General features: G+C 32.6%; 3 protein-coding genes across 3 annotated transcripts; 2 read left to right on the top strand and 1 right to left on the bottom strand.

Annotated features, from left to right (window-relative positions):
• Positions 1 to 1,272: 1,272 nt before the first annotated feature.
• On the bottom strand, positions 1,273 to 2,844 carry LOC137810346 (protein CDI). The gene is made up of 2 exons (XM_068611559.1): positions 2,599 to 2,844; positions 1,273 to 2,381 (listed from the first exon to the last, which is right to left on the bottom strand). The coding sequence occupies exon 2, from the start codon at positions 2,367 to 2,369 to the stop codon at positions 1,590 to 1,592; it is 780 nt and encodes a 259-aa protein (XP_068467660.1). The 5' UTR covers positions 2,370 to 2,381; positions 2,599 to 2,844; the 3' UTR covers positions 1,273 to 1,589.
• A 3,968-nt stretch (positions 2,845 to 6,812) lies between these two features.
• LOC137810345 (growth-regulating factor 4-like) lies at positions 6,813 to 10,561 on the top strand. The gene is made up of 3 exons (XM_068611558.1): positions 6,813 to 7,304; positions 7,879 to 8,248; positions 9,965 to 10,561. The coding sequence occupies exons 1-3, from the start codon at positions 7,112 to 7,114 to the stop codon at positions 10,353 to 10,355; spliced, it is 954 nt and encodes a 317-aa protein (XP_068467659.1). The 5' UTR covers positions 6,813 to 7,111; the 3' UTR covers positions 10,356 to 10,561.
• Positions 10,562 to 17,254: 6,693 nt separating this feature from the next.
• LOC137810344 (ASI1-immunoprecipitated protein 2-like) lies at positions 17,255 to 26,511 on the top strand. Its single transcript, XM_068611556.1, has 11 exons — positions 17,255 to 17,787; positions 19,057 to 19,852; positions 19,986 to 20,071; positions 20,181 to 20,275; positions 20,468 to 20,770; positions 20,896 to 21,393; positions 21,582 to 22,272; positions 22,383 to 22,613; positions 22,721 to 22,845; positions 23,927 to 24,321; positions 24,902 to 26,511. The coding sequence occupies exons 2-11, from the start codon at positions 19,088 to 19,090 to the stop codon at positions 26,171 to 26,173; spliced, it is 4,461 nt and encodes a 1,486-aa protein (XP_068467657.1). The 5' UTR covers positions 17,255 to 17,787; positions 19,057 to 19,087; the 3' UTR covers positions 26,174 to 26,511.
• The last annotated feature ends 925 nt before the right edge of the window (positions 26,512 to 27,436 follow it).

The raw sequence follows: 27,436 nt of genomic DNA, 5'->3' as shown, positions 1-27,436 counted from the left end.
CCTACATTTTAGAAATATAATTAATAATTATATAATATATAGATTCGTGTCTTCGTGTCCTACATTTTAGAGATATAATTAATAATGATATAATATATATATTTGTGTCTTATATTTTAGAGATTATATGTATCTTCGTATCCTTGTATCCATGTCTTGTTAAGTAATTAATAATGGTAACTAATTGTTTAACAAAAAAAAGTTAAAAGAGAACTGATGGAAACTAAAAATATATGCAAGTTATAGAATTATTTTCATTAAAATAAGTGAATTTTATTCCTAAATAATTGATCAAGGTATAAAGTAATGGTCGACCAACATAGATTGATGAATGAATTTGATTGACACAATCAATCCAACTAGAATTCAATAAATTGAGTTTAATCATCATCTTAATTCTGTTTTTTTTACTATTATTAATAATTATTATTATTTCTGATCAGGTGAAATACTATATTTTTAAAGGTGATCAATTGTTATTTTTTTCAAAAATCCCAAATTCTGGATTTTCGCATCCGGAATGAAAAAAAAAAGTTTTTAAATGGCATTCGAGAAACATTTATGTGTGGTCAAATAAGACTATTTTCTGGAATTTCTCATCTGAAATGAAAAAAAAAAAGTTTTCAAATCTCAGCATTCTGAGAAACATTTATGTGTGGTCAAATAAGACTGAGGATGGACATATCCGAAAGACACATCTCAGTTTTAGATTTGCACTTAGAAAATTAAAGATAAAATAGATATTTTTATTGTAAGATTTGGATATGACAATGGTAATACCAATCAGGTTGAGGAAATGAGCACGAACTCTTAATGAATATAAGAACTTCATCTAAGTCAATCTTCTTTTGCTCTATTCTCTCAAGTTAATCAAAACTGTTTGATGTATGAATATAACAACTTCATCTAAGTCAATCCTCTTCTGCTCTATTCTCTCAAGTTAATCAAAACTGTTTGAATCTCACATCCATTAGAAATCATTCGATTAAAACATTTCATATATAAGTGTTATAAACCGGAGTTAAGCTTAAAAGTGAACTTCTTAATAAAAAGAAACAAACACTTGATCCCAGCCAAGCAAGTCATGCAGTATATTTTTAAGGAATAATGGTATTTTCTAATGAAGTTATAATACTACACTTTTTACATCAATACATGCAATAAAATCACAGTCTCTAGAGATTGAGAAAGAGTTTTACAGTCCACAAGCAGAAACTGAGATCTATATTGGAACTCACCTTAAAAGATAAAAAATCAAGAGTGCACAGCATATAATCTCTACGAAAGCTCCATTAAAATATTGAATACAGAGTAGTGTGTGTACCTCTCCCTTAAAGTCCTAGAGAGATCATTAAACAAATAAAAAATGAATTACATCATCAACAGCATTTTCTTCTCTGAAATGTCTATAAATATAATAATGTAATAATGTTAAGAATACCACTAAACTCTAGTTATAGACCAGCACTGATTACACTCCTGCTCTCATATAACATGAATCACCAGATCCCGATTTTTCACATCCAATTTGACATAAAAGAATAATAATACATTACTATAATTGATTATCAGTAAATAACTGATTGAATCTAATTGGCAGATTCTTTCTTGAGTTGCTTCTGGTAATCTTCCTTCTCATTGACCCAGAGATCAGCAAATTCACAGTTTTTCCAAGCTTCAAACCATGGCCCTCCACGAGTATAATGAATGGCCTTGGGCAAAGTAAGGGGATCCTTTTCAACAGTCTTGTTATGTCCCTCGAGAAAGTTCCAAACAAAGGGAATGGATCCAATTTCATCATCCTCCAGCCATTGAAACCTGTGAAGAAAAGCACCTGTCTGTGTGTTGACAGTGTCAGGAGTGAGAACTCTGTTCTTTGGATGACCACAGTTATAGAGAACCATTGAAGACCAATTCTTTCTTGGATACACAGTTTGCACTGCCCCATCCATCTTAGTAGTCTCCTTTGGAGCATAATCATGCTGAACACACATGATAGCATACTTCTCCTCAATCAAATCTCTGAGTTCCTTGATATCAGCCAAGTAGAGAAAATCACAATCCACAAACATGGCCCAGCCTTGATAATTGGCAAGGCAAGGTGTCAAGAATCTAGAAAAGGAGAACTCAGTGCTCTCAAACTGACCCCTCTCACGCCAATACAAACCCTTCTTTCTCAGATCTGACTGCTTAATCGGTATGATCTCAACAGGAATTGAAGACCTTTTCAAGATGGAGTGCCGACACACCTCAAACGCAAGATCTTCACTCGGGTCATATCCAACAAAGATCTTGAAGGCCTTGTTCTCATTCTTCACAGTTTCAGCCAATGGTGCTTCATTCTTACCATTACCATTACTCAAACTCATTTCTCAATATGCCTGTCACCCAACAAATCAAACATGAACGTGAACAACAAATCACACCACCCATTTGCCTCTAGACAAGAACAACAACAAAACAAGAACAAAAATCCAATCTTTTTCATTCCCAACATCACCCAAATGCTGTAATGCAGCATAATGCAAAGTTAACAAAAATGCATGGTGAAGAGATCAAATGTAAACAAAAAAAAAAGGAGAAGAAGGAGAAAGATACCGAATTGAGATAGCAGCACTGAGGGTTGGACTTGAATGGAGAAAAATTGATTTAGAAAACGGATATGAAGGAAGATTGAGAGCGAGAATTGAGCAATGACGCACATGCAAACCGACAGTGGTGGAGCAATATAAATAGCATACCATTCTCAAGGAGATTGGATTCGATCACACGCTTTCTTCAATCAACTGGCCCAACCCATACTTTTACTCTTTCTTACCCCTTTTCTTCCTCAATTCTCACCTCACTTTTCTCTTTTTCTGTGAATCAATCTTCTGTAATATAGTGGATTCCACCATATTGAAATTGCATGGAAAGATGTGATATGGAGAATTAAAAAATTAATTTTTAGTTAAATTATAAATAGAAAACTAAATTTTGCTGCTATTTTTGTTTTTTTTTTCCTTTTTTTAGTAATATTTTTTTATGTGATCGCAGATGACTTGTTGTTACATGTCAGTATAACTGAGATATCAAGTTGCATAATGATACCTAACATGCATTTTTATAAAAAAAAAAACTAAAAAAAGTTATGTAACCAACTACCACAAGCAACCAAAATAAAGAAGAAAACACTATATTTTCCGTCATATTCAAAATGATATTGTTGAAATTAAAAAAGTACGAAGATGAAAGAGAATTTGTCGAATTTTCCCATCCAATTTAGGGAGTTTCTTCCTGCACCCCTACATTTTTGTTTTCTTCCTAGACTCCTATATTTTTTAAAATACTGAAATTATCCTTTCACAGTGATTCCAAAATTGAGGTTCCATAAGCAAAAAGTGTTTCCAGGACAAGGATTTCATAAGAAAAAATGTTTCTATAATAGGAAATCTGGAAGAGAAAAAAACCATTCCATAATATCTTTTTTGAAATACATTTTTGATTTTCAGATTGATAAATCTGAAATTAGTAAAATGTGCTTCGGAAAATATATTCTGGAAATATTTTGAAAATAACAATCCAGAATTCATTTTTAAAAAGGGTAAAACAGTTTTCTTAAAAAATAAGGAGTGCAAGAAGAAAGTTGTTAGAGGTCCAAGGAAAGATCCTCTGAGCCTCTAACTGGAAGGCCCACACACATACCAATATAAGGGTGTTTCTTCCTTACCTCAACAATTTCTCCTTGCATCCCATTATTTTGGAAAAAAAAATTTAAATTTTTTTTAAAATGACTTCCAAGATTTAAGTTTAAATCAATCTTATAAAATCAATTTATAAAATAAGGTTATAAATTATAAAAAAAATTATCATGAGATGGGTGTGTAATCTCTAACATGAGATGAAAGGAAAGAAGGGTGAGAAGTTATTTTTATTCACTTAAAATTAACCTTATAATATATTTCTAAATTAATACCTATCTTACCAAAATTGAATTAAAATCATTCACACGATCTAAACTTTTACATAATATTATATTGATTCACGCATTATCATAATAAAATGTATAAATGATACAATTTGTTCATAATATATATATATATGGATTACTAAGTAGTAAAATATTAAGTAAATGTTTGGACCAATTTTTTAATAAAATATATGTTTTGAAAAGTGATTAAATAAATTAGAGTTCAAACATTTTTTTGACATGTTGATTACTTTTCAATGTTCCCATTGTTGGGCTTGTACAGCCTGCCAAGAAAGCCCAAAATAACTGACTCAAATTCTTACTACACCTGAATTTTTTTAACCTGACCCAATATTCTTTTAAATTTCCAAAATTGCCCTTCATTCTATAATTGAAAATCTAAAATTAAAAATACATATTCTGAAAAAAAAAATCCATAATTGATTATTCTATTTTAGAAATGAAATTCTGAAATAGAATTCAAAACTAAAATCTCTCTGAAAAAGCAATTACATAATGTAAAAAGTACCAGAAAACAAAATCCAAAAACATACTTAAAATTTTTAAAAAATCAGAATGTATTATTTTTTATTTAAATGCAATTTTATTATTTCAAATAGAAGTAGGATGCAAGTTTAAATTTCATCCACTGGAAGTAAATTGGCAATAACTGAGTATAATAATCTGGGAAATGATTCATCTAAATTTAATAGTGAGAAAAGGTCCACATCATATCATACATTAACATCACTATGCCAAATGAATCTAGTTCACTTAAAAATCAGTACAAAGAAAATCTCATGAGGAAGCAAAAAAAAGTTATTCTCTCAGTAAAGTAAATCATAACTTCTTTACATATTATAATATTATAAAGGTGTGGAATAAGTGGAATAACACTTTACCTAATTCAATGTATACATAGTTTAAAACATTCAATCATATATAATTATTGTTTCTTAATATTATTACAATCCATAAATCATCCTATAAAAGCAATTTAAAACTGAGAAGTGGAATGAGAGAGTTCAATCAAGCAGTGAAGAGGTAATGCAGGGTTCTTACAACTTATGAGAGAATTAATATTTTTTATTGAGTTGTTATTGCCTTCTCTTTCGTTATGGTTGTCTTCCTTTGAGATCTAAGAGAGTGAGACCCTTGCAATGATACTCCGACACTAAAATCACATAAGATATGTTCAATTAGTTCAGTTTAGAGTAAAAAATTATTATCTTTCATCAGTCTCCTTTTATTTATATTTTTCTATTGGATCTTATTCAAGATAATTAGTGTAAGTCCAATGATAATTAACTATGTTTTGTAACTTTTAATTAAGGTTAAAACTCAATTAAAATTAATATTTTTAACTTATAATTTGACGTGATTGTTGTCTTTTGCTAATAGACCACCTGATCGTTTGAGTTAACCGATTACTCAATCTTCCGATACACACTTGTAGAAATTAGTGTTATCCATATAAATAAACACATGAGAAGATTTATAAATCACCTGATCGTTTGAATTAACCAATCACTTGACTTTTCGATCACTGTACAATCGACAATCGACCTTCCGATCACTGTACAATAGTAGTATCCATATAAATAAATCTGAATTTACATAAAATAATAATATAATGATAATAAGGGAGACCCTAGAGTTAGAGGGTGGTACATGGTACATAGGCATAGGGTGTTGATACAGAACCCCAAAACTAGAATATGGTGCATTTGCATTGCTTATATTTGGACCACATCTTGGTGAAGGTGAGGTCCCACATCGAATGTTACCCGCATTCCAGCAACCAAAAGGTGGTTTCCTCCAGCGGTGGCCATTCCAAATTTCAATTTCACTTCTGCATTGGGCCCATGGGCCCGGCCCTCTCTCGCCCCCATCACGTGTGGTTGCTGTCAGCTAAAGAGGTGACAACACGAGGTGGGTAAGGAGAACACATGCATGTGATATAACACGCCCTTTTCTTACCGATCCAATCAATTAACATTGATTCTTTCCCACATTATCATCATCAACTCTTTCAATTCATATCAAAAATTTCAAATTCAAAATATCTATTCTCTTAAATTCATGCTTTACTTCTTAGTTTTACACTGTGTAATCTCTTCAACTGATATGATATGAATCATTCAATGGAATAATAATAATAGTGTCCCTCAATGCAAAACCTAATAAAGATAGTATTTTTACTTTAAGGGTATCTTTCCCTTAAGGTGAAACATTATTTGATTTTCAGGGTACAGGAGTAAAACATATGAACAAAACAAATGGTCTTGTGAAAGAAACCAAGGTAAAAAAATATACAAACACAACATGGAAGACAAAGACTGTCAGCTAGAAAGTAACATTATAAGGTTTGAAAATAATTTGTTGTCAAAGAATATAAGCACCTATGTACCATTTCTCTTAACTTTCCTTGTTCCCCAAAATTGTGTTTTCTCTCTATACCATACTCTCTCACTGTCTCCTTTTTCTCAAAGTAATGTTTTCACTTTTCACCGAGAAAACAACTCCTACACATCTTGTTTGTAACATTTTATGCATACTGCTTTATCTTTATTTTTTACAAGTAAGTGTAAAGAACTATGGATTTTACTTCACTGTTGTTTTTTTGGGTACATTGGTTAAGGTAGAATAATTATGTTGGGTATGGGCAGATGATGGTAATCATTAGCATCATCATGACACTTGGATCCTCCACCATTTGACCAACATCAATTTACAAGGTGATTTCATATCTTAAACACTAGATTACAGTTAATTCCTAACCCAATTGGTTGAATCATGCATGATGTAATCTTTATTTGAAGTACATTGGTTTTAAAAGAACTTGTAACCTAATTTCCTTTCTTTTTTTCTGATGCCTTTTCTCTTAACCCCTGAATACAATTTGTTAGAGGGTGAAATTTGAAGTGAGAAAGTAGAGGGAAGGGGAAAAGAGGAAAGAAGTAATTAGGTGAAGAGTGATGATAATAATTACAGAGAGGAGTAGATGAGGGTTGCAATAAAGGGAGAAGAAACCAAACCTACTCACTCACCTAAACTAAACTAAAAAAGAGAGAAATGAATAATAAAAGGAGAAGATGATTTAGAGTTTGTTTGAGAAGAGAAGAGAAGTGAAGAGGAGAGAAGAGAAGAGTAGAGTGGAGGATGAATAAGAGTGGGGGAGGAGAGATGAGTAAGTGGCCCTTCACAGTGTCTCAGTGGCAGGAACTGGAACATCAAGCTTTGATTTACAAATACATGGTGGCGGGTCTTCCTGTGCCTCCTGATCTCGTCATTCCCATTCAGAACAGCTTCCATTCCATTTCCCAAACCTTCTTGCACCATCCCTCCTCTGCCAGTGAGTCTACCTATTCATATATTTCAAACTCACCCATTGCACATTCATTTCTTGCATTAATCCTTTCTTTTTCCTTTGTTGTAGATGTAGACTCTACACAATGTCTGAGTCTATGGTGTCATTTTATGTAGTATCTCAGACATTGCATTTGCATATTGACCCCCTTTGTACTAAAACACCTGCACTGAATTTGGGTAGGGTAGGGGTACCTCAACTCTGTTATATGGTAGGATGACAACTCACCATACCATATTTGGTAATGTGGTTGCAATTAAACATACCTGTGCACTTTGCATTATATTTCTCCTCTTTCATGAGGATTTCATATAGGAAATTGTTGAGATAAACTGAGATTTGTGATTGTTGATTGCTTATTTGGTCTCCCATTCTTTATAACTAACTAGATGCTACAGTCTGATACACTCAGTGAACTATGCAGTTCTGTAGTTTTTTTTACCTATGCAATGGATATGTATGTACTTCACATTTTGATGTCTTGTCTGTGACTTGGGGCTTTTCTAGATACAGGTGATAAAGTAGAGGTGGGAAACTAACTGTGCATGTAAATTTTCAGTGAGTTATTGTTCCTTCTATGGAAAGAAGGTGGACCCAGAGCCAGGAAGATGCAGGAGGACTGATGGCAAAAAGTGGAGGTGCTCCAAGGAAGCCTACCCAGACTCCAAGTACTGTGAGCGACACATGCACCGTGGCCGCAATCGTTCAAGAAAGCCTGTGGAATCACAAACTATGACACAGTCATCATCATCCACTGTGACATCATTGACAGTAAATGCTGGCAGCAGCAGCAGCAATGCAACTGGAGATTTCCAGAACCTTACTACCACAAATACATATGGTAATCCCCAAGGCACTGGCTCTGGAACAGACCAAACCCACTATGATCTGGAATCCATTCCCTATGGGATCCCAAGTAAAGAATACAGGTATGGACATCTTTATTATATTTCACACTGTTTCTTTGCTTGGAGAAAGGAAAATTACTTATCACTAGAATCATTTTGCTTGGCATATTTTAAGAAAGAACCTATACTTGTGCCTATTGTTGTATTTGATGCAGATCTTTGATTTCTATTCCATGCAAATGAATTTCTGTTGTATAGATCATGATATGCTTAGTTTTTGTAATTTGGGCTCACTTCATTTCCAGTAAGAAATTATTGTTTACCTTGATAATTCCAGGTAAGCATTGGATGTCAGAATGGCAGCTTTTTCCTGGTTATTTCATTCTAATCACTATTCTGGGCCATGATGTCTTTGTGCAGCTTTCGAATTCTGTAGCAATTTATGAGAATGGTGGGGCTGTGTTTGTCTTTGGTTATTTTGTTGCAGATGTCTGTAGTCGCTTGATTTTGTTGTTAGAATGTTATTACTGCAGAAGAATCTTATAAATTCTTGTTCTGAAAATTTTGTCAAAGGGCAGAAAAAATTGTTAACTACCTGAATTTTTCTGTCAAAAATTGTTGTCATGTTGAAGACAGGAGTTATAGTTCTTTCCCTAGATCCTAACGTATTTAAGGTGTTCTGGTACAATTTATGTTTTGGTTTATTTTCTTGTCTGTGTGATGCTCTAAGGTTGGAGTAGATTGAATGTGGAAAGCCTCATGAATTGAATTTACCCACAAAGTTCTTAATGGGTTTGTTGACTCAATTATGTGGGAGGAAGATGGTCTTTAATTGCCTTTTTTTCCTTCCATTGATTTATTCCTGTATTATGAATTGCACTGTGAAACATCCTAGGATGCTAGTTGCCTAGTATATTGTCTTTCTGCAATATCTGTCATGTGGGGATAGTGGGAAAGGTAGGTGCACTGATTTATTGTCCTACCATTTTTTTTGGTAAAGAAAGGAAATGTTACGTTTTCCTTTATTCATTTGCAATCACTTTTGATTCTGCTTCATGTGATTGTTGTCTCTAAAATCTCAAAATCAAATAATGGCACATTTATATTATATTTTTTAATAAAAGATAAAGACAGAATATGTCTCCTCTAAAGTATTGGATGCACAACCTTTGACAAGAAAATCTGGTATTGGATTTTTTCGGAATACATATTTTGCTTATTCTTTCTCTGGTTCTTTTTATGAGATAGAACTAACTAATACAACAAAATTAAGGAAGTTAGTTAATTTGCTTAGTAGTAATAAGTAAAAATTACCTATAACATTAATGTAACATTTTATTTTATTTTATTTTCAAATCCTTTTACTGGTTTTGATTCTTTTAGTCTTTCTCATAGTTAATATATTTATCATCTAAATTTTTACTGGCTATGCATGTGAATATATCAAACTAAGGCACGAATATGTCAGATCATTTGAATGTGCTCTCATTCCATTTTCATTACTTATTTGTCTGATATAAATCTGTTCAAAATAATGAGGTCTGAATGGCTTCAGTTTCACTGAGTTATGCTAACTTTATAGATGGCTCTGCATTGGTGACCTTGTCTAATGTGTTGCTCTTATCTTTCCATGGTTTTGTTATTGTTATGGTGTTGCCATTATCATCAATGTGATTATGATAGGGACTTTCCACCATTCAAAGTGGTCAATTAGGCACATTGTGTTGGGAATCCCTCCTTATTCTAGTGGGGACCAATCTTGATAACTGATGATATGATCTTATTTGAAACAAACAGGTATTTTCAAGGATCAAAAGGTGATGGTGGTGAACATAGTTTGTCATCCAAAACTTTTGGAAGCAACAACAAGGTGGATGCCTCTTTGATGCCAATGGGAGTAGCCTCATTCTTGAGATCAAGTAATAATTCCATGTTGCAGGGAGATTATCAGCAGCAACCTTCTTTCTTATGTAGTGAATATGGCTCAGGAGAAACTATGAAGCAAGAGGGTCAGTCCCTTCAACCTTTCTTTGATGAATGGCCTAAAAGCAGGGAATCATGGTGTAGTCTGCAAGATGAGAGATCCAATCACACAAATTTCTCCACCACTCAACTCTCAATATCCATTCCTATGTCATCATCAAATTTCTCTACAACTAGCTCTCAATCCCCACATGGTGAGATTTAAACAAGGCCAACACCTGAATTCTGTAATTATATTGTTGCAGATAACTGAGAACCATTTCAGTACAATGTTGTTAAAGAACACCATAGAGACTAAGTTTTCTTGTATTTTCTTTTCACTCTATCTCCTCAGTTTTGTGTACTCTCTCATGAACAACCTCTTCTAGTGGTTGCATTGCATTTCAATACAAAAACGCTATTTCCTCCCCATTTAATGGATAGTGAATGAGGTAGCTGGTTTTGTTGAAGAATTAACGCATCCCTGTGAGGTGCAATGGCTCATTTTTGTGGGTTTGGGAGGGTGAAAAAAACTTTAAATTTGGTACTTCTCTACTCTATTATTACCTGATGCTGATACAAGAAAAATCTACCACCATATTTTTCAATTCAATTAAACATGTTATAGATTGAACGATTTGAAAGTACTTTTCAAATCTGAGTGATAACATCGTTAGTGTCAATTACTGTATTTGAGGTAAGTTCCGTCACGGTTTTGTTCTTGAAAGACACCTTAGTGGATTAAGAGAGGAAGGTGCATTTAAATTATCTTTGATCTAGATTCCTAAACAATGTGAGACTATATATTCTAAAGTAAACAAGAACACTGCATTAACACTTTTTTTTGCACCTCCCTCTCACACTCACACTACCTCATTACTGTTACTCTTCTCCATTGCTACTCATTTTCATTTCAAACTCCCACACCCTTCATCACCATTTCAACAGTTTCCGTTCTTGTCTCCGTCCACACCTTCATCGACAATGCATTGATATGCTGGTAGTAAACATTGGGGTGCAGGAAGCAAAACTCAAAAAGTGAATGGGATTATATTTAAGCCCATTGGCATAACAACACGTGGGTCTTGCTGGGCCTTGAATGCATTGATATAATATGGTGAGACAAAAGAAGAGACAAATTCTCTTTTCGTTCTCTACCTCACATCCATTCTAATTGTGAAAAATCAATTTTAACCTTCTTAAAAAAAATTCAAAATGAATAATAACATTAGTTGCACCTCTATATCCCAATGCATCTCTTAGAGTCGCAACACTTTGATTCTTCTTCAGTCACCGCGTTTGATAGAACAGTTCCATCATTTGAATGTATATAATAAGATATGGGAAAGATTCGTTGTATTAGACGTTATCAGTATAAAGATAATTTATTTTTTTAGTTTTGTACTCCATTTTTGCACATCGCTAGATTTTTTCTGAGTTTTGTGACTTCCAAAAAAAAAACTAACAGAAACACAACCTACATAACTAAAAAGGAGTGGCAAAGTGGGGCAGGCCGTGCGGGCTGGCTCGCTGAAAAAAAACGCGGAGCGTGTTGCTTATTTCAACCGCTGACCCGTTTAGGTCCTTTCCGCATAACTCGCAACCCGTGCAGGACGGGGCGAGTTGGCCCGCATAACCCGCATAACTTTAAAATGTATAATTTTTTTTTCTACACCCCATATTTTCTTCATGTAGCCTAATATTTTACATTTTGAAATTCTTAATAACATCTTACAACGCATGTTTCATGAAAATAATATTATGAGACCATTTACCTAATGCATCTAAAAATCAAAAAAATTATTTAAAAATTTAATTTTTTAATAAATATTTCTTATGCGGGTCAACCCTTATGCGGGACGGGCTAGAAAAATCAGCCTGCAAATTCTATGCGGGGTAGGCCAAATGCAGGACGGGTCTATGCAGGACAGGTCAGCCCGCATTGTCACCCCTACTAAAAACACCACAAAACATACCTCAATCACAAAAATTCATAAACAACAAATAATCATCTTGAAAACAAATAAGAAAGTATACTTCCAATCAAACTTAAAATGGTATAATTAAAAGAGTATGAAAGGTAGGGTTGTAGGGTGAACCTCAACCTCTAACTTCAATTTCAATTTCTTTATCTTCCTCACGTACGCACTGACGTGGATGTGTTGAACTAGAGTTATGCATTAATACCATAGCATGTGTGCTTTGTCACCACTTAAAAAACTATAATATAAAAAGATAGTAAAAATTTCAATTTATGTAACTTTTTTAACAAGGTTTGGCCCTATTAATATATCTTAATTAATTAAGTCACCCTAACCTAAGAGCTATTAAAACTACCAACTTATAATAAAATTACAAAATTAACCTTAACTATTGAATTCTCACAAAATTACAATAATGCCCAAAGCATTTTTCTTCTTTCTTTACCAAAATTTTAAACACCATTTTTCATAATTTTTTTTAATAATGGGGGTTATCCACTCATTTAAATTCTTTCATTCTTATTTGTCATTTTTCATAGAATTTCTATTAAATGCATCTTGAACTCATCATTTATAAATGAATTTAGATTGTGTTGCTAAAATTTGACTATATGATAAAATAATAATATTTAAAAGTTTAATAAGTCGACTTTTGGATCACAGAGTAAACACATTTTTTTTTAATTCTTTTGTTTTAAAAAAGACTAAATATTTTTTTATTTTTTTTTACGATTTTCTATTGACTTATGAGATTTTGATCAATAAAAAAAATTATTTAAAAAAAAATCTAATAGGTGATTAAATCACCACATATAAGAGTCAAAATAAAAATAAGTAATTTTTGTTTTGTTTTATTAAACAATAATGTATAATAATAGCAATAACCTAAAACAATATCATAAAATAGTTACTTTAGCATAGGTTTGAAATTGGAAAAAATTTTGTTGATATTATTTTGGAATTGACAAAAGTTTGAATAAAAATTAAAAAGTATTTTGCGTATTTGAATGAGAATGTTTTATGAGAGTGATATTTATACATACGCACAAAATTCATAAAAATTTAATAATAAAATAATTCATTGAGATTTGTATGATCTATTGTTTTTTTCTAGTGAATAAACTTTTATACCACCAAGTTTTGCTCTCTTTTAAAGAAAAATGCTAATTTAATATCACAACAAAATTTATAATATTTAAATTTTTTTATTCAAAATCAGAATATTCGTTACACATATATACTGGGTATAATATATTATTTAGAAAAAAAACATGTTATCTTTTAGAGATTTTGTTCTTCCAAACCTATAAATAATACATTTTGTAATTAGTATTAGGAGTTCAAGTATGAATTTGATTTTAGGTTGAATAAAAATAGGTTGAATAAGAATAAATATGAAGAATAATACATAAGAATTTTTTTTATATATATATTTATTATCTTAAAATTTTAGATTAGGAATAATATTTGACTTTTTCTTTATATGAAATGTCTGTGAGTCATTCCATAAAACTAACTGATATACATATTGTCAATATAGTGGAAGTTAAAGATAATTTTTTTTTTCTTCAATCCATTGAAATATTTTTTAAAATCAAAATCATGGATCTCCAAAGCAGACAATAACACAAATAAACTTTAAAATGAATAAAAAAAAATAAAAAATACTTCCTTTTATTCGTTTTATAATACTTCTTCTTCATTTATTCTAAACTTTTTTTGTATCTAGGCTTTGAAAAATGTCTCTAATTTCTAAAAAAAAATATTATTTTTTAATTGACATGAATTAGAGCCGTTGGAAAAAAGGAATGGTTAAATTTGTTGATACCTAATTTCACAATTAAAAAATCACCCTTTCTTATCTTCAATATCTATTGACTTTGCACTTCATTCTCTTCACCCCTTCTTTTCTAAGTCAATGGCATCACCAATTTACAGTGTTCTTCTATGTTGTTCACTAAATTATATTATTTTTTCTCTAGATTTACATTGATTAATGTTCACATTTTTTATTTTTAAAATAAACACACGTGTGTCTTTTAATAAAATAGCTCTTATTAAATAATCAATGTATTTTTTTTTTATAAAGTGGAACTCTTTTTCTACTTAATTTTATTTAAAATAACATATTTACTAAATTATGAAAATTAAAAGTTGAAAATTTGGAATACTAAACTAATAAGCAAGAAATTAAATTATTTATAATTTTTTTTCATCTTATGAGATACCATATAATTAAATCATTTAATTTTTTATTCTAAAAATTATGTTTTACACATTTTTTTTTATTTAAAATTATAAGAAAATGCAAGTATGAGAAAAAGATAAAGAAAAAAACTTGATTATGGTCCAATATTATAATAATCTCTCCAAAGAATGGCTTTTATATATAAAACTATTTAAAGACTATGTTTTCACTATGAGACATGATTCGTATGTCTGATGTTAAAACATTATTTATTATTTTAAATAAAATTCTAATAATTATAAGTAAAATCATAAAGATTCAAAGTTAAAAGTGTAACAAATTTGTTTTACTGCTGTTAATTCTTTTATTACGGTCTAACTCTATCTTATAATATTTTTTAATCAAGTATCTGTTCTTAAAGTAAGCATTGCATTGTTCTTAAAGTATTATTATAATATAAATATTTTGTAAATTGACTAAGCATAAAAGTACGTAAAGGAAATAAAAAAGGAATCGTGTTCTCCTAATTCAAAGTTGAAAAATTAGTGTTTTGGATCTTTACGGAACATAAAAAAATAGAAGAAAAGAAAGAGAAAAAAAGTGTGTTCTCTTATATTATTTAAAAAATTGCTCCACCACTCAAAAGAACCACAAAAGATAAATAAAAAAGTGTGTTCTCAAATTAAATTATGTTGAGTTTGAAATTTATATCAATTCAAGGTATTTGTGACCCTAATTTATATTAATTTTTTAATCTCTTCTCGTTTCTTTATATTTTATATTTTTGTTTTCTTTTGTTTCCTTTGGGAGTAAAGACTAAATTAAAAAAAATTGAATTATTATTTTTGAAATATTTTTGAAAGTGAAGAAAAATTTATAGAGAAAAAAAGATATCCAATGAGTATTGACAATTCAAGAGTGTTGAATAATAAAATGACGTCTCTTATACACAAATTTCAAATTTCAAATATTAAATAATAAAATGAAATATATTAATAAAGATAAAAAAAAATATATAAAAAATATGTTATGAGAATAATCTTCCTTATATATTGTTATACATTTGTAATTTTGAACTCTCTTTTAAAATTAAATATAAATTAAAAGTTTTTAGTTGACTGAGTAATAGAAAAATTAAAGTCTTTTCAATTGAATTATCTAAAAATAATATTAATTTGCAATACACAATATTGATGGAATGTTTATCTATAAAGTATTTTCAAATACTCAAATTAGTAAAAATTTAAAAATAATAATGAAAAGTGAAGAGAAAGTGTTTTTTTTAAGTGTATATATTTATAGGTTTTTATGTCTTCATAGATAATTTAGAGTATAAAAAATATATTTGATTTCGCAATTACAATGAAAAATCACTTATTTTTTTTATCAATGTAGAATTTAAACTAATTAAAATGTGTATTTTTATAAATATAAAAGAACTAAGCTAACAAACGTGACGTAACTTGTTAAGACTGATATTAATATTATTATTTTCTGACTGCAAATATTAATATCATCATTATTTGGACTTTACAATATATTATGCATAAAATATATGCATGTTTAATTGAAATAATTATTTTATTAAATTAAAATAATATAATACTTCTTATTCAGTTTCTTCTTTCTCTGTATGCTTTAATTTATGTCTCTCAAAATATGATACTGTATACGTAGTTTCACATCAATACAATATGTTTACACGTACTTTATACGTACTTTATACTCACTATTTATTTATTTATTTTTCTTATAACATCATTTTCAATCATACGCGAGTCTCTATTTTTTCAAAACGTTTATTCATAAAAAATGAAAAATATTAATTTACTGTTTGAAACAAATATTGTATTTTCCTTTTCATTATCATGTTAAATATTTTTTTTTGTCAAAACAAAATTAAAGGGCCAATTTTGCTTTTAAATACAATAAATACTTTATATAACTACTTAGAAAAAAAAAGAAAACTAACATCCAACCGTTTGATAATTTTAGTTTTAATTACTTTTAATTTTATTTTGGTTCAAGTGTGTTTTTAGGTACTTGGGTATAATATCATAAATTTTTGTCTATACATATGGATTAAAAAATTTATTTCTTTTTATTAATTTTTTTTATCTATTTATATATTTTATGAAAATTTTATCAAGAAATGTAGAATAAGAATCATTATTCTGCTTCTAAATTTAAATGACTTTAAACTAGATTATTCAAGTTTAATCCTCTTATTAATAAAAGATATATTTATAATCTATATTAGTTATTTTTTTATATTTTGAATCTTAATCAATATTATATAACTTTTAAAATTTATATTTTTTCTTAAATATTAATATTTGTTTTTATGTTAGTATAGTTTCACTTAGGAGTCAATTTTTTTTTTTTATAGTTTCACTTTCATTTAAATATAATACATGGTTTAGGAGAATGGCACTATTTTAACATGTATTTGATTTAGTATATTATTTTATTTTTTAATATCAAATTTTAAAAACTAATTTAAAATATGTAAACTTTTAATATAATTTGAACCAATTTTAAATATTTACAATTTTCTCACTATTTTTTATAATTAAAGAGAATATAAAAAGTAAAATTCATATTATTTTATAATATATCAACAATAGCCTCCGAGGAATGACATAAAATGTGAGGCAGAGACGCTGCCAAAGAGGTCTCATCAATCCCCACGCGCACCCTCACCACGCGCGCCCTCACCACGCGCTCCCCTTCAGCTAACACGCCTCACTAAACTTACACGTGCGGAATGCTCACTTCATTCACCTTGACTTGTTTGTCTTCGTGGGCCCCACCTTTAATAAAACCTAAATAAATATTAAATGACCGAATGAATAAATAATAAATACCCAACTGATGAAAAAATATAAAAAACCAAATATATACAAATTAAACGTGAAAAACAGAAAATAAAAAAGGAAAAAAATTATGTGAAATGGAAATGGCCCAGAATTCTGTTTTAGGGATTTGAAAATTGACTTGATTAATGATGAATTTGATTTAGAAAAGGTGGAATTTTTTTGAAGAAGGGAGAAAGAGAGAGAGAGAAATGGCAGTTTGAGCCAGCTGGGTCAGATAAATGGATTTGGATTCTGATGAAAAATAAAAAGCCCATTTCAAAGATTTCACTTTTATTTATATTTTTGTTGAGATCAGAGAGAAAGTGAAGAGAGAAGAAGAAAAAACGGAAGAAAATTTATTATATATAATTTATCCATGAATTAATTTTATTGAGTATAAATATATAGGAGTTTGTTGGTTGTATGAAATTCCGTGTCTCAATGGGTGTGTGTGTGTTTTGCTGTGAAATTTGCATGCTCTTCATCTCATCTCTGAACCCTTCATTTTGAATCTCCATTTGGTGGATCGTCACAGATACTCTAAACTCTCATAACCCCAATTTCCAAGGCGCAGATTTCCGCCACATCGCGCTTTCATCTTTCTCATCGGAAGAATTTGCCTAACGAAAGGTGAGGCTTGCAATGCAAACAAGATGGGTTCCATCTCAATTTTTATTTTTTTTTTATGTTAGGGTTTTCTTTTTTAATTTTTATTCTGATTTATGTTTACCCTCTTGAAATATATTTTGCTCCTTTTGTTTTGTTGATTGATTGGAAATGTTCTTGTTGTGTTGAGATGAATTGATTGGGACAGTAGGGCACTTGTTGGTTGTTACAGGGGGAATTTTAGAATAATTCACTGCGTGGTTGGGTTAGGGTTTCATTTTGTCTGTGGAATGGGTTCTGGGACCTGGGGTTTTTTTGTTTTTTGGGGACCCTTTAGCACACTTCAATTAGCATTTGTGAAATTGTAATCTCTGTTAGATTCTGGGTTGAGAGAAGCATCTCATGAGTGGTACCTGCTTAGTACCTTTTTTATGTAAAAGTTGGGATAATGTTTGTTAGTGTGGTTTGGATGTAAATTCTGTATACATTGAGCAGTTTCCAGATTCTTGAACCTCGGTTATGGGTAATCAATCATCGTAATATTCCAGGAGAACATGCGGAGATAACAGGGTAATTGAGAGGCTGCTCCTTTTCTTTTATGGTAATCCGGTTTTTGTTTTGTTGCTCTGAAATATCTGCCATATTGAGTTACTTTATGGTTTATTGAACTGGAGGGGTGGGCAGATAAAATAGCATTAAAATCATTATGCCCGGCAAGTTGCCATGAGATAAATTTTGTAAGCATGTATTGTGCGAAAACTGTAGAAGTGGGCGATTATATGCATATATGAATGTATCATGTGTGTGCATTGTTGGTCTTGGTATGCATGTTTGGTTTATTGTTTTCTTATTTCCTGTTGTCCTTGTTGAGAAGCTGCTTATCTGTGCAAAATTCCATGGGTACAAAGAAAAACTATATTTCTGGAATTAGTTATAGTCTTCATCTTTCTCTCTGTTTACAACTGTTGAGTACATCCATGTTAAAATGTTGCAACTTTACCCCGTATCCAAGTAAATCCATGAATGGCACTATGTTCACATATCAGAGAAAAAGATAACTCCAGTCTCAGAACTTTAAAATATGGTTCACAAATATGATACTATAACCTAATGCAGCTTCTGTGCATTTGAATTCTGATAAGTCGTTTGTGTTAATTATAGGGTGTAACTTAGAGAAAATTTGTTATTATTGGTTTGGAGGTATACATAATCTCTGCGGAAAGCAATTGTGAGTGTCTGAGTCAAAATTTTCATCTTTCCTTTAACTTGTGTTTTGTTTTGATTATGTATCAGCTCAATCTGGAAAAGGTTTGTCAAAAGTTCCATGACTCAGAACACTGATATGAGAATTGAATCGGGAACTTGCAATGTGTGTTCTGCTCCTTGTTCATCTTGCATGCATCTCAATCATGCTCTCACGGGGTCAAAGGCTGAAGAGTTTTCTGATGAAAACTGTCGCATAGGAGAGGCTATTGATCAGTACTCTATGGATGAGGACAATGCATACTCTCTCAGGAGCAGAGCTTGTGAAAGCAACACTGTCAGTGAAGCAAGTAATATGCAGAGTGTTAATTCAAGTCATGACGCACTGTCTGAAAATGCCAAGAGTAGACAGATCATTCCGAATAAGTATCAGGATTCCAAGCATTTAGAAGGTCATGATGACAACACTTCTTGTATTAGTAGAGCCAGTGATACTAATTCAGTGAATGTTAGCCATCAAAAGAATGAAGAGCGAATAATAATGCATGTGGAGAGGGATTCATGTTCTCGTGTGTCAGAGAAATTGTCTGAATGCACCATTGAGAATTTTAGTTCATCATGTACCAAAGAGAGGGAACCTGTTGTTTCTGGTGAGAAATGTATTGTGGTTAAGGATGGTCTTATTGAGAGTACTTCCAACATTTCACTAAAAGTATGCCCAAAGTTAGAAGCAGATACTGAGGTATGTGAAGCTAACAATGAAGATCCTAAATGTTCAGTTCAAGATGGACAGTGCGAGAAAGCTGCACAGCTGGTTAGATCGTCTGCGAAGCAGGAAACTCAATCTGAAGATGAGAGTGATGAATCAGATGTTGTGGAACATGATGTGAGTATCTTTCCTTTTCTCTCTACTGAAACTACATTTGATTGAGATGAAACTAAGAGGATTTGAATGCAATGGCATCTGTGGAGATTCTTAACCTCAAATTTCATTTCTGATTGCATTATCTGGTACATAGGTAAAGGTGTGTGACATCTGTGGAGATGCTGGTCGGGAGGATCTACTTGCTATATGTAGTAGGTGCAGTGACGGTGCAGAGCACACGTATGCATAAGAAACTTTCTCCTTATTTTTCAGTTTTTATTAATATTGTTGCAAATTTATTTTTCTAATAATCAAACTGAATTTTACCATTATTGTTTCTTTGAATCAGCTACTGCATGCGAGAAATGCTTGAGAAAGTCCCTGAAGGGGATTGGTTGTGTGAAGAATGCAAAGACGCAGAGGAGAATGAAAATAAAAAACCGGGTAAGAGTGAAGTTGTATATCTTATCATAAGAATGGCATTTTGGGTCCGACATTTTACACACCCTTTGTACTTTCTGTGAACTGAATTTGCATGCTCTGATGTTGAGTACATAAACGTTCATGCACTCACCCATATATCCGTATCTATGGCTGTATGCTGACATTTTTGTGGAATTAAATTTTGTGGTTCAGATGTTGAAGACAAGAAAATTGTTGAAGTTAGTTCAACCTCACAAGTTTCTGGCAAAAGACTTTCTGATAACATTGAAGTAGCTCCAGCAGCAAAAAGACAAGCTCTTGAATCAAGCACAGGGTCACCAAAGACGTCAAGCCCCAAGAGATTAGTTCCACTGTCCCGAGAATCTTCATTTAAGACCTTAAATAAATCTAAGGTGAAGACTGGTCTTCCGATACCTAGTCGAAACAACTCTGGTGGTAGTGACACTGAGACTGCTCGCTCTCCTTCCATTGGTCCCCGGGGTCAAACTCCAAAGGGTATGGATTTATTTTTCAGATGTTGTGCTTCACTGCAATTTTCTATCTTTCCTGTGTGTAATGATTTTGTATCATATATCCCAGAGTTTCATTTATTCCATGCACAAATTGTTTCTTATGAATAGGTACGTTATTGAAATCTAATTCATTCAACAATGTAAATTCCAAGCCAAGAGTCAAACTTGTTGATGAAGTTGTTCCCCCAAAATCAAAAGGGGGTAATGAACATGCTTCAAAGAACATGGAGATGCCTGCTCGGATGACTGGCAAATCGACATTATTCAAATCTCAAAGTTTGGGGCGAACAAATGCAACTGAATCAAAAGTTAAAATGCTTTCACCCAAGTCTGCAGCTATGCAGGATTTGAAAGGATCTAGACATTTAAAAGAATCAGGTGCACTTGACAGGAAATTTCCATCTAGGATTGATCGGCCTGTGGTTAGTTCTGTTGTTTCCAGTCCTAAGGGTGATCAAAGGCTCACACCTCGTGCTGAATCCAGTAAACCTTCCGCAGTGAACAACAATCGAGAGGTGAAGGTTATTCAGGATGGAAAAGCAAGTGCATTATCAAGGTCAATGAGCAGCATAAACCGGAAAAGTTTGGAGCCTCAAATTATTTCAGGTGTGATCTCTATTCCTGCTATTGTATTTTCTTTTTTCTTCGGGGAGGGTGAAGGGGTTAATCTGCTGCCCTTGATATTTTGGTTTTATTTTCAGGTGTGGCATCCTTCTTTCAGTACTAGGTTTTGTGCTTCAAATGTGCTATCTTATAATGTTATTTCTAATTTCATTTTTCTCTGAATTTTACAGAGAGAACATCAACCCGTGTTGATGAAGCTCAACAGGATGTGCTGCCTCGAACACGGGAGACAGCTAATCAGATTGAGAAAAGCAGAGATAGTTCTAGTGACCGTGTAAGGCCAGTTGTTCCTACTTCTTCAAAAGGTCCATTCTGTCAAAAGTGTAAGGAATTTGGCCATGCTATCGAATGTTGCACCGCTGGCACTACACAAGAATCTGGTGCTGAAATATCTGTAACTACATCAAGTAGTTCAAAAGATGAGATGCATAAAGGCAATATATTGAAAGCTGCTATCCAGGCTGCTTTACTTAGAAGACCTGAAATTTACAAAAAGAAAGAAGTATCTAACCAAACCGATGAAGTTTCTACCTCAGGCACAGATTTGAATTGTGAAGTGACTTCAAATGACCCCATCTTGGTTTCCAGCACACCGAAGAATAGTATGTCTGTTGAAGAAACCCCTGAACAACAGGAAATCCTTGAGAACTCTACCTCAGATTCTTCCAAATGTTCATCTGCCAATGATTTTAAGCAACTCAAGTCTTGTCCGACTGATTTTCGATCCCAACCAGGAAAGTTAGGTTCCATTTGTCTTGCAGCTGGAAAACCTGTAGTGAGAGACATGTCTGATAAAGCCATGACATTGTCGATTCTTCCTTCGAAGACGTTGGCCTTTCCTGAATACGAATACATCTGGCAGTATGGAACATCTTATGATGAACTAGCTTGTCTCTTGTTCTGGATTTCTCTTAGGTGTTTATTAATTGTCTTGTTTCGCAATATGCATAAGCTTTGTTGTTTGTTTGCAGGGGTGTCTTTGAAGTGCATAGAAATGGAAAGCCTCCTGATTTATATACTGGACTTCAGGCGCATTTATCCTCTTGTGCTTCTCCTAAGGTTCTTGGTGCAGTGAACAAGTTTCTACCTAAGGTTTCTTTCAATGAAGCTTCTCGCACGAGCTTGTGGCCTTCACAATTTCATCATGGTGGTGTTAGTGAAGATAATATAGCTCTATACTTCTTTGCCAGTGATGTTGAAAGGCATGTATACAGATATTATTCTTATATTGACCGTAGACCATGAAATGGAAATATTTATTTCATTTCTTAGTTGTAATAATTGACTTTTTAATGATATTCTGACACAGTTATGAGAAACACTACAAGGGTCTTTTGGATCGCATGATTAGAAATGATTTAGCACTTAAAGGAAACTTTGAGGATGTTGAACTGCTGATATTCCCTTCCAACCAGCTTCCTGAAAATTCACAGCGTAAGGAATTATTCCATACATTTGTCAATCAATCTAACATTCTAAGCTATGTGTGAAAGGTTACTTGCAAGGTCAGGCTTTGTTGGAAGTTTATGCTTTGATTAGTGTTCATGTACTGCTTAAATTATTTCATGTGCAATTCTCGGTGAAAGATTATTTGAGAATTCTCCACGAAGAATAGCATTCTTCTGTTTTATAGTGCACCTTATGTGTTTTCTTTTGGGCCAGTGGTTATTTGTCATTTTCATGAGTGATGATCTCATTTATTTTGAGTCAGTATTATATATTTCTTTTTATATGATATCGGAATTCTGTATAGGAATAGTATCTATGCAATGCTTAAGGTTGCAAAAAATATGAATTTTCTATGTTGTTTTTGGACCAAGACAAAAACAATAATTTGATAGTGCATTCTTTAGGCACTAGTGTCACTAGTGCTAAATTTCAGTCAATCTTAGTTCCTCTTTTGATCATTATTGGATGTTTGATATAAAATAATTTCTCGAGCCTTAACCTAATAACTTGAGCTTTTGGGAGGTTCTCTACTGATATTAGATCCTTCCATATTGTCTTTTAGTTGAATATAGGAAGCAGAGGTTGTGACTCCAGGTTTCTCATTTTTGCTGATGACTTCTCTCAGAGGCCACTGTACAGTCAGCTAGTCTGTGGCACAGGGGTTAGCATGGTGGAATGTTAGGATTGAATCACAAGATTGGAACTTGAGCCCCACATTGGAAGTATGAGATTTGGGTTTTTTTGCACACCATGGTGGCTAGCTTTTGTGTTGTGGTTCTCCCAATGTTTGTATCAGTTGGAGAATCAAACCCTTTATAGTGAAGTGGTCATGAATTCGATATTGCTTGTCATTCTTAAAAAAAATATTAGCACACAATAGGTGTGCTCTTTAAGGAGTCATGTTAGATATAAAACCATTCAATTTTAGTGGAGGGTTTGTCCTTGACAAATGGGCATGCTTGGCTTGCAGTTTAGATGACTGATTGTGTGGCTGTTTTAAAAAGAAAATAATTGTTTAAATTCACTGTCACACGTTTGGAATGCTAATGATCCTATTTTTTGGCAGGCTGGAATATGTTGTTTTTCTTATGGGGCATATTTAGGGGAAGGAAGATGAATCATTCAGATTCTACAAAAAAGATTTGTATTCCCAGTTTGAATGGAATGCCGGTTGAGGAGAAATCTTCCTCTGTTGTTTTGATGGTACCTGAGACACACTGTTTGCCAAAGTGCAAGGATGAAGAAACAGTTGATCGGTATAGAGCATGCAATGCACTTGTCCCGTCCACATCCACAGACCAACATCCAACCACCAGATGTAGGAATGTTGATGTCAACGACCAGAGACATTTGGATTTACAAGTAAACATAGAGAAGCTAGATGGTAGGATTGGATCAAAATGGGTTCCAACCAGCACAACTCTGTTATGTCAAGATATGAACTCCACTGATTCGTCCCTGGTAATGCTTTTATCCTTAAATACTTAAATTTGATAGTCTGAAAGCTTTGTTTTGAAGTTGATAAAAATCTACTTCAATGCATGGCTGACGTCAACGTTATGATCTGGTTATTGTCCTTCATACTGTGTATTTTGAAGAAATGCTGTTAGTGGTGTGTGGAAGCAAGTCAGAAAAGGGCCAAAAAATATAGTGGATATTGTGTTGAATGGCAAAAGCATGGCGGTTGTGATAAAAATATTTCTTTATGTATATGTCAGGAGGAAATCCCGTGTTTTGTCTCTCATCTTGTTGCTTTTAAGCTATGCTGTGAAGTGTAACTACCTTGAGATCACCATTTAAAAAACCATTTTGTGAGTAGTAGTTGTTATCATTGATGTCTATCTTCTCAGTTTGTTGAAAGATGTTTTTGCTTTATGCATAATTCCCTGGTTGTATGTCTATCATCTTTTTGCTTGTAAGCTATGCTGTGAATTGTAACTACCTTGAGGATCACTATTTAAAAGACCATTTTGTGAAGAGTAGTTGTTATCATTGATGCCAATCTTCTCAGTTTGTTGAAAGATGTTCTTGCTTTATGCAGAAAGCTAGTGTAGCTGAACAGGGACAGTGCAAAGACTCTAAACCTCCTGAAGCTATGGGAAAAAGTGCTAGCAGCAGTATTGTGGAAACAAAAACTGATTCTGATGTTTTTGTCAAAGAAGAGAAAACGTTGTCTGTGATTCCTTCTGAAGAAGCTGCCGCTTGCAATATTACTAAGGATACAATTTCTGAGAAAATAAACACTGATGAAGACCAGCAAAGGCCTAAGGAGAGACAAAAAGGGCATCGTCACTACAATATTGATTTGGAGGCAAATATTGACGATGAAGAAACAGGTTATGCAAGCGATTTAAGTAAGGATAAAAACTCAATAACAAGTATTGGTAGTGAAGATAAGAAAGGGCCTATGGGGAAACAGAAAAATGATCATTATATTGACTTAGAGGTAACACTTGAGGAGGAAGGAACAGATTTTGTAAACAATATATGTGAGGATAAAATTTCAGAAAAAATGGATGTTGAAGAAGATGGGCAATTTCCCAAGAGGAAACGGAAAGATGATCACTATATTGACTTGGAGGCAACTTTTCAGGGAGACCCAAGTGCAGAAGGGATCAACTGTCAGATACCTAATGATAAAGTTAAACATGTAGATCTTTCTGACACAATCATGCAGGGTTCTTCTGTCAGTTGTCAGAAAATGCCATGGACTCAAGGAAATGTCAAGTTAGAACACACAGAAAGTTCTGACAAGAAGCTTAAGACATGTTTCTCTGGGATCTATGGTTCTGGAGGTAGAGACTCTTTTAATGACAGTATTACATCTCTTGGAAATGATCTTGGTTCCGGTTCTTCAGTTGAGGACAAGGGATGTGTGGAAGCTTGTGATGAGAAAATTATCAGGGAGGACTTAGGAACAATGGAAAGAACCTTCTTTCCAGTGGGCACACACAACATTAGCAACTCAGTATCTGTGCTGAATAGCTTGTCAACCAAAGGGGTTGTTGGTGAGTATGATAAAGGATTCCAAGATGGGATTCCCAATCTAGAGCTCGCTTTAGGGGGCAAAACAAAAGCACTTCCCACACCATCTGCGCCAAAGGGTATGCTGCCCTTCTTAGTAGGGCCAGTGGAGAGGCAAAATAACCGCCCAGAAAGTTTGGGAGAAGTGCAGGAGGATGATGGTGTTGCTGCATCACTTTCCCTCTCTCTGTCCTTTCCATCTCCAAACAAGGAACACATAAAACCTGCAGAGCTTTTACCTGATGGGCAGCGTATGAACAACTCGTTTTTCCTTTTTGGGAGAAAATAAATCTGCTGGTGGCTTTATATATATATGTTGGAATCATGTAAATTATGTTATCTTGTTCCGGATGGCCCAGCCTGTATGATAGATAGATATATAATGTTCCAGCCCCTCCCTACACAAGAAGGAGCCATTGTCCACAACAAGAGCCAATAATTTTTCTTTTCTCTTTTCAATCCTGTCACATACATGTTTTTATGTTAGCTTTTTTGTTTGTTTTCAGAATGCATAGTTTACGGCTGTTTGTATATATAGAGAGAATTGAAGCCGGCATAATTTCAGATATGTTACTAGGAACTTGCGGATGACTATTTTTATGGCAGGGTTTCCTCTGTTCCTGGCTCCATGCTCTGTCTTTTTTTCCATCCTTATATACACAGACACACACTCGGTAAGCTCTTAATTGTTGAACAAGTTCTATGTTGAAATTCAACTCTTGTTGCAGAAATTGAAGTTCATGATTTCATGATACGATTTTAAGAGCAAATCTTAATGGCAGTGTTGTAACGCTGCTTTGTTTTGTTGCAATGTGATTTGTGGTATATGCATTAAACAACCGTGTTGAGTTGAAATTTGTAAACCTGCAATCATAGCAGTCCTTAACAATTCATATTAGCTTAGAGAAACAGATAACTTATAAACATGGTGACATTTTCATCCAATTAAATGAAATTACATGGAAGATTAGACTAAATTATGTCATTAGTGTTGGAGACCCAACATTTACTATAGGATATTTCATATAAGTGGATATAAATCTCATCACCTTATAAGTTGGTTTGGGTTGAGTTAGACTTAACATTTCTTAATATGGTAACAGAGTCAGGTTCGAGTCTATTTTAGCAATTTTTTGTTAAGTTTATCATGTCATCTGTTATTGGACTCTTATCGGATTATTTATAATATATAGTTGAGAGTTTCTTCTTGCACCCCTATATTTTTCTTCATGCACTCCTACATTCTTTAAAATACCAAATTATCCTTTCATTAGTTTTATGTGATTCTGGAATAGAAGTTCCGTAAGCAAAAAAGTGTTTTTGGAACAAGGATTTTGTAAGCAAATAGTGTTTTTGGAATAGGAAATCCGGAAGACAAAAAATTATTCCATAATATCCTTTCTGGAATGCATTTTTTTAATTTATGGATTTTCCCGAATTAATAAAATGTGTTTTTGAAAAATATGTTTTGGAAATATTTTAAAAATAATAATTTAGAAGTCATTTTTAAAAGGGGTAAAACAGTCTTATTTGGAAATGATAATGATGGGGT

Source organism: Phaseolus vulgaris, chromosome 2 (genome assembly GCF_000499845.2).
Source record: "Phaseolus vulgaris cultivar G19833 chromosome 2, P. vulgaris v2.0, whole genome shotgun sequence".
Taxonomy (NCBI): Eukaryota; Viridiplantae; Streptophyta; class Magnoliopsida; order Fabales; family Fabaceae; genus Phaseolus; species Phaseolus vulgaris.
The sequence above is the reverse complement of the archived record's forward strand: the minus strand, read 5'-3'. Positions and strand labels throughout refer to the sequence as shown.